General features: G+C 41.7%; 1 protein-coding gene across 2 annotated transcripts in view; it reads left to right on the top strand.

Annotated features, from left to right (window-relative positions):
- The window catches only part of PTPN13 (protein tyrosine phosphatase non-receptor type 13), a 95489-nt gene that overhangs the window by 70858 nt on the left and 12380 nt on the right, over window positions 1-12251 (top strand). Inside the window, exons 20-33 of one of the 2 annotated variants that reach the window (XM_065736649.1) lie at window positions 280-336; window positions 1286-1378; window positions 2687-2794; window positions 3132-3263; window positions 3554-4008; window positions 5009-5137; window positions 6958-7051; window positions 7439-7524; window positions 7626-7776; window positions 8600-8814; window positions 8916-9014; window positions 10170-10534; window positions 10693-10867; window positions 11978-12136. In XM_065736649.1, the coding sequence (XP_065592721.1) occupies window positions 280-336; window positions 1286-1378; window positions 2687-2794; window positions 3132-3263; window positions 3554-4008; window positions 5009-5137; window positions 6958-7051; window positions 7439-7524; window positions 7626-7776; window positions 8600-8814; window positions 8916-9014; window positions 10170-10534; window positions 10693-10867; window positions 11978-12136 (2318 nt within the window). Of the gene's footprint in view, window positions 1-279; window positions 337-1285; window positions 1379-2686; window positions 2795-3131; window positions 3264-3553; window positions 4009-5008; window positions 5153-6957; window positions 7052-7438; window positions 7525-7625; window positions 7777-8599; window positions 8815-8915; window positions 9015-10169; window positions 10535-10692; window positions 10868-11977; window positions 12137-12251 lie in introns of both variants that reach the window. The other variant, XM_065736648.1, reaches the window with a different exon arrangement.

Here is a 12251-nt window from a genome sequence, read left to right as displayed (position 1 = left end):
ATTTAGAGTGGCTGAGAAGGCCATACTTCTGTTCTTTCTTTAATTCTTTGCCTTTGAATGAGCTTCCACCTACCTGAACTTTGCATTGCAACCGAAACGTATTAATGGTTGGAATTTGTTCAACCATAACTACTTTGTTGTTTGCTTATTTTAAAATTAAGTACTCTGCTGTTGTCACGGGCTCATGCATGTTCTATGTAAAGTCTAATGCATCATCATAACATCCTTGGGGAAAATAAGAAATGATATTAATATCTAATACTTGCATTCATATTGCAGGTGTTAGCATGAGTAGCTCTGGAAATCTTCCATCATCAACACCATTAAAAGAGAGCAGTAAGTTGATCAATAAGAATACATCCATTCAATTGGTTAAGACAGTAGCTTTTCATTTGTACTTGTTGAGAGTTTCACTGGCGCTTATCCTGTTCTATGACTATGACACTTCTGCCAGTCAGCTGAGTGGGACCTTTGTCTATATCTATCTCAAATATTGGTTTGGGGTTGCTTCTGGAGGGAGATTTTCACATCTGTGAAATACTTTTCAGCTGTGAAGAGTGTCTGTCCAGTTTGACTCCTGAAAAGGGCTGTTACGTACAATAAACTCTATTCTTCTAAGCTCCTTTCCCATGCTTGTGTGGCTGATGGTTTTGCAGTGCCCCAGAAGACCATGTGCTGACTTTTGGCATGGGTAGGGATAGAAACCCTTTTCCAGTGGTCTGTTTGCTGCATTCTCTTGCACCAGGGTTTTTTGCCTGTTAGTGGTGTGTAGAGCTCATTAGGTTTCTGTTGCTGTGGAAGTGTCTGTACCACTTACAGCAAAACTGGGCCAGCCACTCCAGTCCAAGCAAGTTCCATCTTCTCCAGGTAGATAACTCATGAGTTATCTATCTATCAGACTGACAGTATGCTAGCAACTTAAACAAGATGAGATAGGTTATAGTAGATATTTCTCATGTTGATTGTTGCAGTTAAAGACAACTGTTAAGAGAATTTACTTAGTAACCTTTTAGTATCTTAGAAACATAGAATAGCTTGGGTTGGAAGGAATAATCAGGCTACCCAGGGTGCTGCCCAGCCTGGTTGTGAGCTCCTCCGGGGATGGGCATCCACAACTTCTCTGAGACAATCTTCCTTTCACAACTGGACTCACTGTTTTAGAGAGGATTTTCAGGTTATCAGAGGAATGATCTCTTCTATGGAAGAGAACTTAAAAGCAGACCTAAAAGGATGTCAGTGTGCATGCATTCACCTGTTGTCTGATTAAGAAATGTTGGCTTTTCAGGTGACTCTCTGCAAACAACACAGAGCAGAGTTTCCTCACCAGAAAGAGAGATCACTTTGGTGAACCTGAAAAAGGATGAAAAAATGGGCTTGGGTATGTGGTTTTAACATTGTTGAATTGTTTTGGATGTTTATGGCAGCTGAAAATAAAAGATTTTGTGTTCTGTATTTAAGTATTTATTGTAGGACTGAGGAAAATAGTTATTAGCGGTATTTTAAAGGCATTTAAGATGCAGAAGCCTAGACTTTCTTGCTAACACCTGCTGCTGATTTGAGTGGTGTTGGGCAAATCAGTTTCTCTGTATTACGTAAGGTCTGACATTTCTGATTACTGTGAAATAATCATAAAAAAGGGCATTGATGGTCCATCTTTTATGTTCAGATAAAAGGTCTGTGTTGTGTGGACACCTCACAGCTGTGATAACGTAGAGGTTTTCAAGAACCTTATAAAGCTATTATAAATGAATTGTGTGCTTTTTTCTTATTCTCATCATATAGTTGAACTGAACTTTAACTATTGAGGTTTAGTGAGCCCAGAAACTGAGATATTTGGATTCCATTCCTTGTTTTTTTGCTGATGTTTTTCATAAACCCACGTCATGTTGGATGTCAATTTCGTATCAGATACTTCAAAGAACTCCCCTAAACTGTATCTCTGTTCTGTCACAGAGGACTATTAAGTAAATATGAAGGTAGAAAAAGTCCTGAGATCGTGTTTAGTATTCACACTGCACAGTAACTGAAGAGTTTATTAAACACAAGAGCAATTCATAGTGTCTCGCTTTGGCCTTTTTTGCTGTCTGTTACTTTGGTCTTTTTGTTAGAGCGGAGAAAGTCTGACATCTTGGATGTTTGTATTTCTTAATCATGAATGTCTTTCCTAGGTTTACTTTGCAGAATTGATAGAAATAGATTGGAAGCTTCAAAATTAAAAAACAAGTTTGGTGCGCTTTTAATGCAGATCACTGGGTTTGAAGAACCTACCTCTTAACAGCAGGGTCAGATATTTAGATGAGGCATCTAAAATCCTGAGTAACAGAAAAAGCATGTAATCTGGCCAGTGGGAGCATACACAGTGTCATCAGAATGTGCGTGAGTGTCTCTTGCCCTGATTGGAGATTTCTAAGAGCAAGGCAACTATAACCAGGTCTGAGCTGCTTTAAAAATAAATAAATGAATAAGAATGCAATGAAGCTTTATCCAAAAGCTTTACCTTTTTTTTTTTTTGTTTTTACTGTTTACTTTCATGTAGACTTCTATGAGATATATAGATTTATTTATTTTTATTTTACATTTATTAGGATGACAAAGTTTTTTGTCTGCTTGGAAATACCAGCTTGTGCTGAGCTAAGTTAGACCCTGCTCACTGACATGTGTGCATGTTTTGGGCCTTTTTCAATAGGCTTTCAGATAGTTGGTGGAGAGAAGACGGGAAAGCTTGATCTGGGAATTTTCATTCACTCAGTTACTCCTGGAGGGCCAGCTGACGTGGAAGGATCTCTGAAACCAGGTGAATGGTGTGAAAATGGAGAGGTATATTCATGACAGAAAAGACCAGATTCCTCCATAGTGCAGTTCCACTCCATATAGCTGCCTTAGTCGCTGTAACACGCCATCCTTCTGGAGAACTTATGAGAACTAGTTATATGTCTGTTAAACAGTATGAAAATAAAAGTAATTTGCATCAAAATAAAAATGGTAATAATTGGGGCTCTTTTTTCCAACATCAGGTTAATTTCTGTAATTTTTATTGTATGTATTGCATAGATTTTCAGAGCTGCACTCTCACATTGTTAATTACTGAAAATGTAATGTTGGATTATATCTAAACAAAGACTTCTGCGCAGGACACCGACTGATATCTGTGAACAGCACGAGTTTGGAGGGTGTCAGCCACCACACAGCATTAGAAATTATAGAGAATGCACCTGAGGATGTAACGCTGGTCATCTCTCAGCCCAAGGAAAAGCCATCCAAAGGTATGGAGAGAAGTATTAAACCACTGATCTGAGCAGCTGACCTGGCTGACCATCGATTCTGTGCAACTCTAGTTAATATGTGCTGAAAATTGTGTTTTGAGACTGACAGAAGAAGCGTTAACCTTTACAGTTGGATCATCTGGGGTAATTTTCAGTGAGGGCATACTGGTTGCACTTTAAGTAGAAAGCATTTTGCATGATACGGCATGGCTGTAAACTGAGAAATATGTGTAACACTGTAGACAGGATGTGACCGGTCCCTGCTGACTGTCTTCCCTTCTGACTTTCAGCGTCGTGCAGTGCCACACATCTCACTAATGGAACCAGGACCTATGTAAGGAGGCCGTCATCAGTGCGGGACAATGAAGCAGAGTCCTCTTCGGAGGAGCCTAGCCGCTCCCGTGCTCACCAGAGGGCTATTGCAGGCAGCGTGTCTGCCTTGTCAGGGGGCAGGCGGGATGGGAGCGTGAGCTCCCAGGACTCCAGGACAGAGAGTGCCAGCCTGTCCCAGGGTCAGACAGCAGGCTGCTTCGGCAGACGTGCCAGTGGCAGAGCCCAGCAAGATCTACAGAAGTACAGTGACTCCCAGTCTGGGGTTTTGAAAACTAATGAGAGGAGAAGGTCATCATCGGACAGTACTCGAGCCAAAATGAAAAGGTCGGGAGTTGTGGAGTCTGTGGAGTACTCGGACCGAGGAGATTCTGACATGGATGAAGCAACTTACTCCAGCAGTCAGGAGCAGCAGGTTGCTCAAAAGGCACAGTTTATTTCATGTGAAAGTTTCCCATTGGTGTAATAATGGCGCTGAAATAGCTGTCTGTTGGTGTGAATGAGGTGAAGGGGTGTGGGGGAAGGGCAGCCTAACCCACAGCTTCTCTTCCTAATGGCACATACTGATAATTGATTTCTACCCGTTTGGTGATTTTGTTCAAAATAAGTGGAGAAATTCACTCCTGGTATTTCAAAGCATTTTCCAGCTTCACCATGTCATGTCACAGGCATGTCTTATTCAAAGCAGATTCTGCTTTAGAAGGAATGTGTAGTGCTCTTGTTGATTCTGTAAGAAACATCAATTTACTTATTTAGTTTTGTCTAATATATTCATAGTCTGATGACAGTCCTGAAGAGACAAGCTTATTTACTTGAAAGATACATTGTTTTCCCTAGACTAGATAAAAGTAGTACTGATGTAAATGAAATAAGATCTGTAATAAGAGTAACAACTGAACCTGTATCTTTTGACATTGATCTGAGCAATGGAAAAATGCTCTTATCTAATGAAATTAATTCTTGTCTCATGAAGCTCTGACATGAGCCATGCCCTTAGCAAAGATAGGTTTCACTTTGCTGAAGGTACACAGAGGAAAGTACTACAGATTCACCCCCTAACCTGTGTTCAGCTCATGAAGAGAGTTGGATTAATTTAGGCAAATTAGTGCAACAGAACCGAGGCTGCTGTGACGGTGAAGTTCTAGTTATGTTTTCTGTGTTCCATGACATGAAAGACTCAGCTGCTGAAGGCCAAATATGTTTCTGCACTAAAGCTGTTTGATTGCAGCTGTGGAACAGTTAAAGCAGTGTGTCTCACGAACCATACAGGCTTGTACTTTCCCATGTGGAAACCTTTTGGCTGCAGCTGACTCAGAAACACATCCTTTAGGATCTTATCCATACAATTCTGTTCTAACAAAAAAAAATCTCTTTTGTCTTTCTTGTTTTTATTTTCTTTTATTTTTTTAATAAAGGAATCTTCCTCAGTGAATACAGCCAACAAAATGAATTCTAAAATGGTTTCTGGAGAACTTCTTAAACCAGGAGATATCTTTGAGGTTGAACTAGCCAAAAAAGATAACGGCTTGGGAATAAGTGTCACGGTACTGTTTGACAAGGTTTTCAGATGTTTTCTCTTTTTCTCTACTCCCATAACCCATTAAATTACTAAATTCCAAGGAAGCAAAATATTTTCCGGAGTCGCTGCAGAGCATGTAGTTTTAATGGCTTACAATTAATCTTACCAAAGCTGGAAGATAGTATTGTAAATCCTTCATGCCATCTCCCCTTCAGGTAACCCTCATTTGATGTGAGGCCCCAAAGTCCCTATAGAATCTCATCACAACAGCTGCTTTGCAGGTGTGAATAGAAAAATGGGCTTTATCCCTTGCTCCCCAGTAACGTAGCAGGTTTGCTAGGGGGAAAAGTTAGAGCTCTCCTGCTGGGCATCAGATGCAGAAAAGAGGTTGTGTTACCTCAGAGTAACTGCACACCGCACACACGTGTACTGTGTTGTGTCCTCCCTCTGCTGGTTAAAAGGCAGAAAGCACAAAATTACTGAGATCCAACTAAGACCTCTCTGGCACTGCCTCCTTGGGAGGTTACTGTCGTTAGGAGAAAAAAAAGTACTTTTATTCAACAAATTTCTCATAAGGTTATAAAATTTTATTGGTGATTTGCACTTAAGGACCGCCACACTTCACAGTAGCACTTCAGAGGTGAATAGAATGAATCTTAACTGAGATGCACACAACTTTAACTGTTCTTATTTTTGTTTTGTGTTCAGAAATGCATCTGAGTATTTTAATATTCCAGAATTATCGCTGGTTGATAGATCGGCAGACTATGCAATAATTTGAGAATGGAAAAGTAGCATAAATTATAACAACAGTGAGCAGCTATTAACTGTAGATTGGATCTATTGGGTTTTAGTGGCTGCTTATATCTAAACCGAGTCTCTCTTCTCCCAAGTGTGGGAGTATGGATAGTGGAGTTAGAATTTGCAACCACTGAAGTTGCATTCCTCTGTCAGGATCTCAGTGCGAAGTGTCTGGAGGCACAAAGGGTGAGAAGGACATGGTTACTGAGCAGCAGCAAGCCTGCTGCATATCTACAGGAGCCTTGCAGAAACTATCACAAAATGCCAGCAATGCAATGATGGCCCTTGGAGGATTACCAAGTGTGATGCCTTCATTGTGCTTTCCTTTTTCATTGTCCATGCTGAGCCTTGTTCTGCCATCCTACACAGTGGTGAAAAGAAGAGGGACATAACCAGCTCTGTGCTTTAATCTTTCAGATGTAGCATCACTCACTTTCAGAGTGAACATTAACGTTTTGTTGGTCTCCTTCCTCCCCCAGTTTGTGGAGCAGCTCTGACAGTGCAGTGTTGGCTGTCTGAGAGACTGGAATGCAAAGGTGCACAGAAAACAGAGCCACTTGAGCTTGAGCAGTTTTTTCAGTATAGATAAACAAATTTCAATGACCTGGGGGAAAAGAAGCACTCCTCAGTTTGTGTTACATCAGAGGGTGAATTGGAGTAGGACACCGCATGGGATATATCTCCTCTTTGGCTCTTGCTGCCTGCTGTGCTCACACAGTTCTTGAAGCTTTGTGTGCATGCAAGCATGTAAAACTCCAGCACAGCAGACATGCTTTGCTGCAGGATACCTCCTTGACTGGAGTGCATTTGCATTGTGATGCGTTGTGTTTGTAGTCTTCCACCCTAGCCTGACTCATAACAAACTGCATGTCTGTGAACCATGCTTTGTAAAATGTTTTTATTTGACAATTTGGCCTTTCCTTTTATGTTCCAGTAGCCAAAGTGCTTCCTTGAGTGCAGCTCTCCTTGTAGCATGTTGTATTGAATTACAAAGTGTTCTATCTGTACAAATACTCACAGATCCTATTTTTGCTCTCCTTTTAGGGTGGTGTAAACACGAGTATAAAGCACGGTGGTATTTATGTGAAAGCAGTTATTCCAAAGGGAGCAGCTGAAGAAGATGGCAGAATAGAAAAAGGTATTTTGGGTCACTACATCAGGGGTTCTTAATGTGAGAAATGGGCAGAGAACTGTCCAGGATAGTTTTGAGGATATACTGTGGCTTGGAAGCTGGAAAATCTGTTTGTCAAAAGCACAAGAAGAGAAGGCACCAGGAGGAAGAACTGCTTTTCTGAGGTCACATGTTTATGGTTTTAATTCAAAATTTTGTCCCCCAATGGAGGGCTGTGGTAGAGATGGATTGAGGTTGGACTAGATGATCTTAGTGGTATTTTCCAACCTTAATGATTCTACGATTCTATTATTTACTTCAGTCACTGCCTTTGTTAGCTGAGAGTTTCATGTTTCTGTGTTTTGTTTATGTTGTGCTTCACTTTTTCTCAAATAATGCACTTCTTCTTTCTAGGTGATCGTGTGCTTTCTGTCAATGGAATTAGTTTGGAAGGTGCTACTCATAAACAAGCTGTGGAAACGCTGAGAAACACTGGGCAGGTCAGTGGGTAAAGATCCTGACATGTTAGGAAGAAACATGTACTGTGGACTATGCCATTTCCATAGCCACTGCCCACTAACCAGAGGTTTCATCTTTTCAGGTGGTGCATCTGCTGTTGGAAAAAGGACAGCTTTCAGTGGCAAAGGCTCACGCACCGGTAACACCGCAGTGCACACCTCCAAATCTGGCGTGTGAGCCTCAGGAGAAACCAGCAACAAGAGCTACCAAAGACTACAGCTTTGTCACTGCAGGTCTGGCCATGTAGGAAAACTCAGGACACTGAAAGCATCCTTTAGTTTTATATAATTGTTTTTCTGTATCTCCTGTGGAATAGAAAGGCAGGAGAAGGAGCTGGTAGGAATTCATACCTAGCCCCTGCGCATAGTGCAAATTTTGCCTTTCTGTGCCATTACAATTTGTTTTGAAGGTTTCTTTTCACATCTTGTTAACACAGTTCAGTGACTATTAACTGTATGCTCTCTCACTGTTCTCTTTTTGTTTCCAGTTTTACCAGCAGGCCAGGGCTGTAGGATTGCTGAGGTAGAAGGGTGCTGCTGATTCTGGTGCTGCTAAGACAAATGTACTAAGTGGAGGTTAAATCCTCATATATAACTGAGAGTTCCTTTTATATATAACTTCTGCTCCTGTCTAGATGGAAGCAGACATCCAGAGTTGGGACTGGAGAAAGGCTAGCTGTCTGCCTGACCAGAGGCTGACATCTCCCATTTCCTCCTGCAGAGCTGTGCAAAGGGAGGGGAGTCTGTGCATGTGGGGAAACTACTGCTGGTGCCTTTTGGTCTTCTTTCCTGGGTAGGTTTTATTCTGCTTGCCCAGAGCTACAGTTGCTGCTCTCACAGGTGTGTTCAGTGGCCAGAACAGGCACATCACTCAGCTATGGCAGTCTCCTTAATGGGTTTCTGGAGGACTGAACTTTGGGGACACCTCCATGTGCTGTGTGGTGTAAGGAAGGCAAGCCATCAGACAGAGAGTATCGTGGCTGAAGGCCGAGTGCGCAGCCTTTGTTTTAATGGCCAGTGTGCTGTAGGAAATAATGTGCTACCGCTTCTCTTACAGAGAACACATTTGAGGTAAAGCTGCTGAAGAACAGCTCAGGTCTTGGGTTCAGCTTCTGCCGTGAGGATAATCCCACTCCAGAGCAGCTGGGCTCAACCATTGTGAGGGTGAAGAAGCTCTTCCCTGGACAGCCTGCTGCAGAGAGTGGTCAGATAGACATTGGAGATGTCATTCTCAAAGTTAATGGGGCATCACTCAAGGATTTGTCCCAGCAGGTTAGTGATTTCTACTGTCTGCTTAGTGATATAACTTGTGCTGTGGTAGTTCTGCACATCTTGGTGGCTCTGTCTAATACTGAACCCAAATATGGCCATAGGAAGTCATCTCCGCACTGAGGGGAACATCTCCAGAAGTTTCTCTTCTCCTTTGTCGGCCACCACCTGGTATACTTCCAGACATCGATCCTGCTTTGTTGGTAAGGCCTACAGCATAAGATTCTTATTTTTTAATTACTGTTTGAGGGTTCATTTATTTGATCTGGTGGGTTAGTTAATTAAATGCAAGATAGAGATGGACAGATGTGGGAATTGTGCTCGTAGAAGGTTGGCTGCTGTGGACTGTACTGAGAAATTCACAGACATGGGTTTTGTCTTTGTTACATTTTTTATTTTTTTATTTTTTTATATTTTTAATTTTGTATTTTAAGATATTTAGATTGATTTACTGTGCTGTTTTTGAGGTGGGGTTTCCTTTGTACCTCATGGATTTGAAGTTGATCTGAAATAGAAACTGCAGTTTCCTGTAACGTGTGTGAAATATGTTCTCTGAAACAGCAGTTTGTCTGCTTCTGGTGTATATAAACAACTAGGGAAGAGATTGTTATATTTACTTGCTGGAATTTAGAGATGCCCCAAGAACAATTTTTTAAGTATTCCAGTAGTTAAATTGGAAGAACAGGCAGACATTGCTGGATGCTTACAAAAAGTAGAAATTAAAGTATTTCTGCAAAAGAGACTGCAGAGAGGAGTTTGTCTGAAAAGCAGGCTTTCCATAATGTAGGAAAGTGTAAAAGGAGTGGAAGCAGTTCTTCTAATGGAGTTATTTTAATCTTGTGTTCAAAGTGGTAAAGCTGTTCAAGCCCAATGTCAGAAATGTAAATGTATACAACGTGATGATAGAATAAGAAAAGGAGATGGACAACTAAACAAAATAATAATAGAAATAACTCACCCTGTAATTCATTTCAAGTACAAAATATCTTTGATAAAAGAGCGCATATGGGTGAGGGGAGGCAACAAAGAAACAAGTGACATTTTGTTTGTAACACAGTCACAGATCTTTATGTTCATGAATGCAAAAATTGGCCCATAAAAGCGTATACACGTTTTTTTAAATCTGTTTCCCTTATATGATTTTGCAGTTCTTTAGCACCATATATTTCAAAGTTCTGCATACTTTGTCTTGGCAAAGTTGTGTTGAACTTGATGGAACTGCTTTGTGATACATTCATCGAGCTGGAGCTACACCTAGGTGGAAGAGGCCACTCAGTCACAGCCTTTGGTAATTTTATGCAGTCTTTGCACCTGCAGAACTGGAGTTTAATGCATTTAAATGTCCTTGCTTTCTGTAGACTCCCATCAATTCACCCCTACAAGTATTTCCAGATGTCAACAGGGAAGTTTCTGGTCCATCAAATGAAGAACAGGGTGACAGCTCAGATGAAAATGAAACTACTGATCTGAGCAAGAGAAGACTGAAGTCTCCCTCTAGGAGAGACAGCTACAGTGACAGCAGCAGGAGTGGTGATGAGGAGGCGATGGACTCCTTGGCACAGTTGGGCCCTAGCTGGACTTCTGCCCTCTGCCAGGCTCCTGATGAAGCTGTGACACAGGCATACAGCCAGCACGAGGCATGCAGTGCTCAGGATGGTGCTCTTCACACCATCTTGTATCCTGCGCATGAGGCAGGACCTAGCAGGTCACAGCTTGAGGACAGGTGAGTAGCTCATAATGATCCCCATAGTGCATTCATGGGAACGCTGCTTTTGTTTTGCTTGCTAGATCTGTATAAAATCAATATTAGTTCACGTATTCATTTTCAACAGCCGTTTTGTGTAAGCTGATCCTTGATGTGATGTGCTTGTTTATCTCCAGCACTCTGCCGTTGGATTTGACGTCGATCCCACCCTGTAGAACCATTCCTGAAGTTAGCACATCTGTTTTAATAAACAGCTGTTATGCTGCTTCTGCTTCTGAGCTGCCTCCACGCCTGGAAGGAGTGGCTTCGCTACTCAGCCAGCTGGAAAAAAGTGCTGAAGATTATGAACCGGTAATTTCCTGTGTCTGTCCTTCAGTAGTGTAAGTGTACTCCCTACTGTGGCAACTGGAAGTTTTTTTTTTTCCTCTCTGAGGTTTTCAGGGATTGATAATATTTCCCTCTGTGAGTATGAATGCATCCCTGTGTGCATAGGCAGATTTGCATACATATATTTTGGGTGTTGTTTTATCCTAGAAGCTTGGTGTTAAACATTTCCCTAGCTCTAGACAAGTTCTCAGGGCAGCCTTATATGCCAGTTACCTTGCTGCATGACTGGCTGGAGATCATGGGATAAATGTGGGCAAAAGGGGGCCTCAGGAGACCCTGTTCTTTGCTGCTTTGCCTCAACATTTTGTGCTCTGCCACAAGATGCAGTGAAGTTTTGAGACTCTTCTGAGATAGCTTCTTGCCACCCTGTAAACATTTGTGCTGAGTATCTGTAGGTGCTTGAGCTTCCATAGCCTCATGTAATTGATTCACAAATAAAAAGAACATGACACCTGAGCCCTGGCACTTTTCAGTTGTGGAGGCCTCCCAGGTTACACAGCTGTTCGATCCACTACACCCTTTTTGAGAACTACCAAAATGTTTCCTTTTTAGTCTCTTCTTCAGAGGTTTTTTTAACAAACCTTCATGCCATTGTGTGACTGTGTTAATAAAGCAGATATGCATCTTTCAAATGACAGTTCACGCAAATAAAAATAGAGAAGGTATATGCATGTGTGCAGTACCCAGGGGAGATGTAGTTTTGTCTCAGTGCAGGAAAACCTATTCACCTACTTCACTTGAATAGCTCCTGCTGTGTTGTCTTTCCCAAAAGCCTTTTTATGTATGATAGCTATTTCAGAGTAAAGCAAGGTGTAAATTTTGACGTGAGCCTTCACAACTCTGTTTAGATCATTAGGCCTTCGGTCAGCTTCATGCATGTCCAAATGAGAAGCGAGTGCTGGATACAGCTGAGCGGAGCCTGCTCTGACATATGTCTCAGTGCTATCCAGGCTTCTGTTCCATTTACACCAATTGGTGCATTAGTTATCTATCAGTCTTAAATTCAATTCGCCCATGGTCTAAAGCTGCTTCTGGTTTTTTTTTGTGTTGTTAAGTGCTACTTTCTTCCCCTAGGAAGTAGAACTCCAGATCACCATGACCAAGTCTGAAAAGGGCAGCCTGGGCTTCACAGTGACCAAAGGCAATGATAATGTGGGCTGCTACATTCATGACATTGTTCAGGATCCTGCCAAAAGTGATGGGAGACTGCGACCTGGAGACCGACTCATAAAAGTGAGAGAATTACCATTTCCAGAGAAAGGGGCTGAGTGGAAAAAATCAACTTTGAGCCAAAACCAAAACAAATAGTGAACTCTGTTGTGTGATAAAGTTAAATTGCTGAAGTAGC

Source organism: Cyrtonyx montezumae, unplaced genomic scaffold (genome assembly GCF_038088225.1).
Source record: "Cyrtonyx montezumae isolate F1298 unplaced genomic scaffold, pur_monq_1.0 scaffold_2, whole genome shotgun sequence".
In the NCBI taxonomy this organism is placed as follows: domain Eukaryota; kingdom Metazoa; phylum Chordata; class Aves; order Galliformes; family Odontophoridae; genus Cyrtonyx; species Cyrtonyx montezumae.
This window is presented reverse-complemented; position numbering and strand designations above follow the sequence as displayed.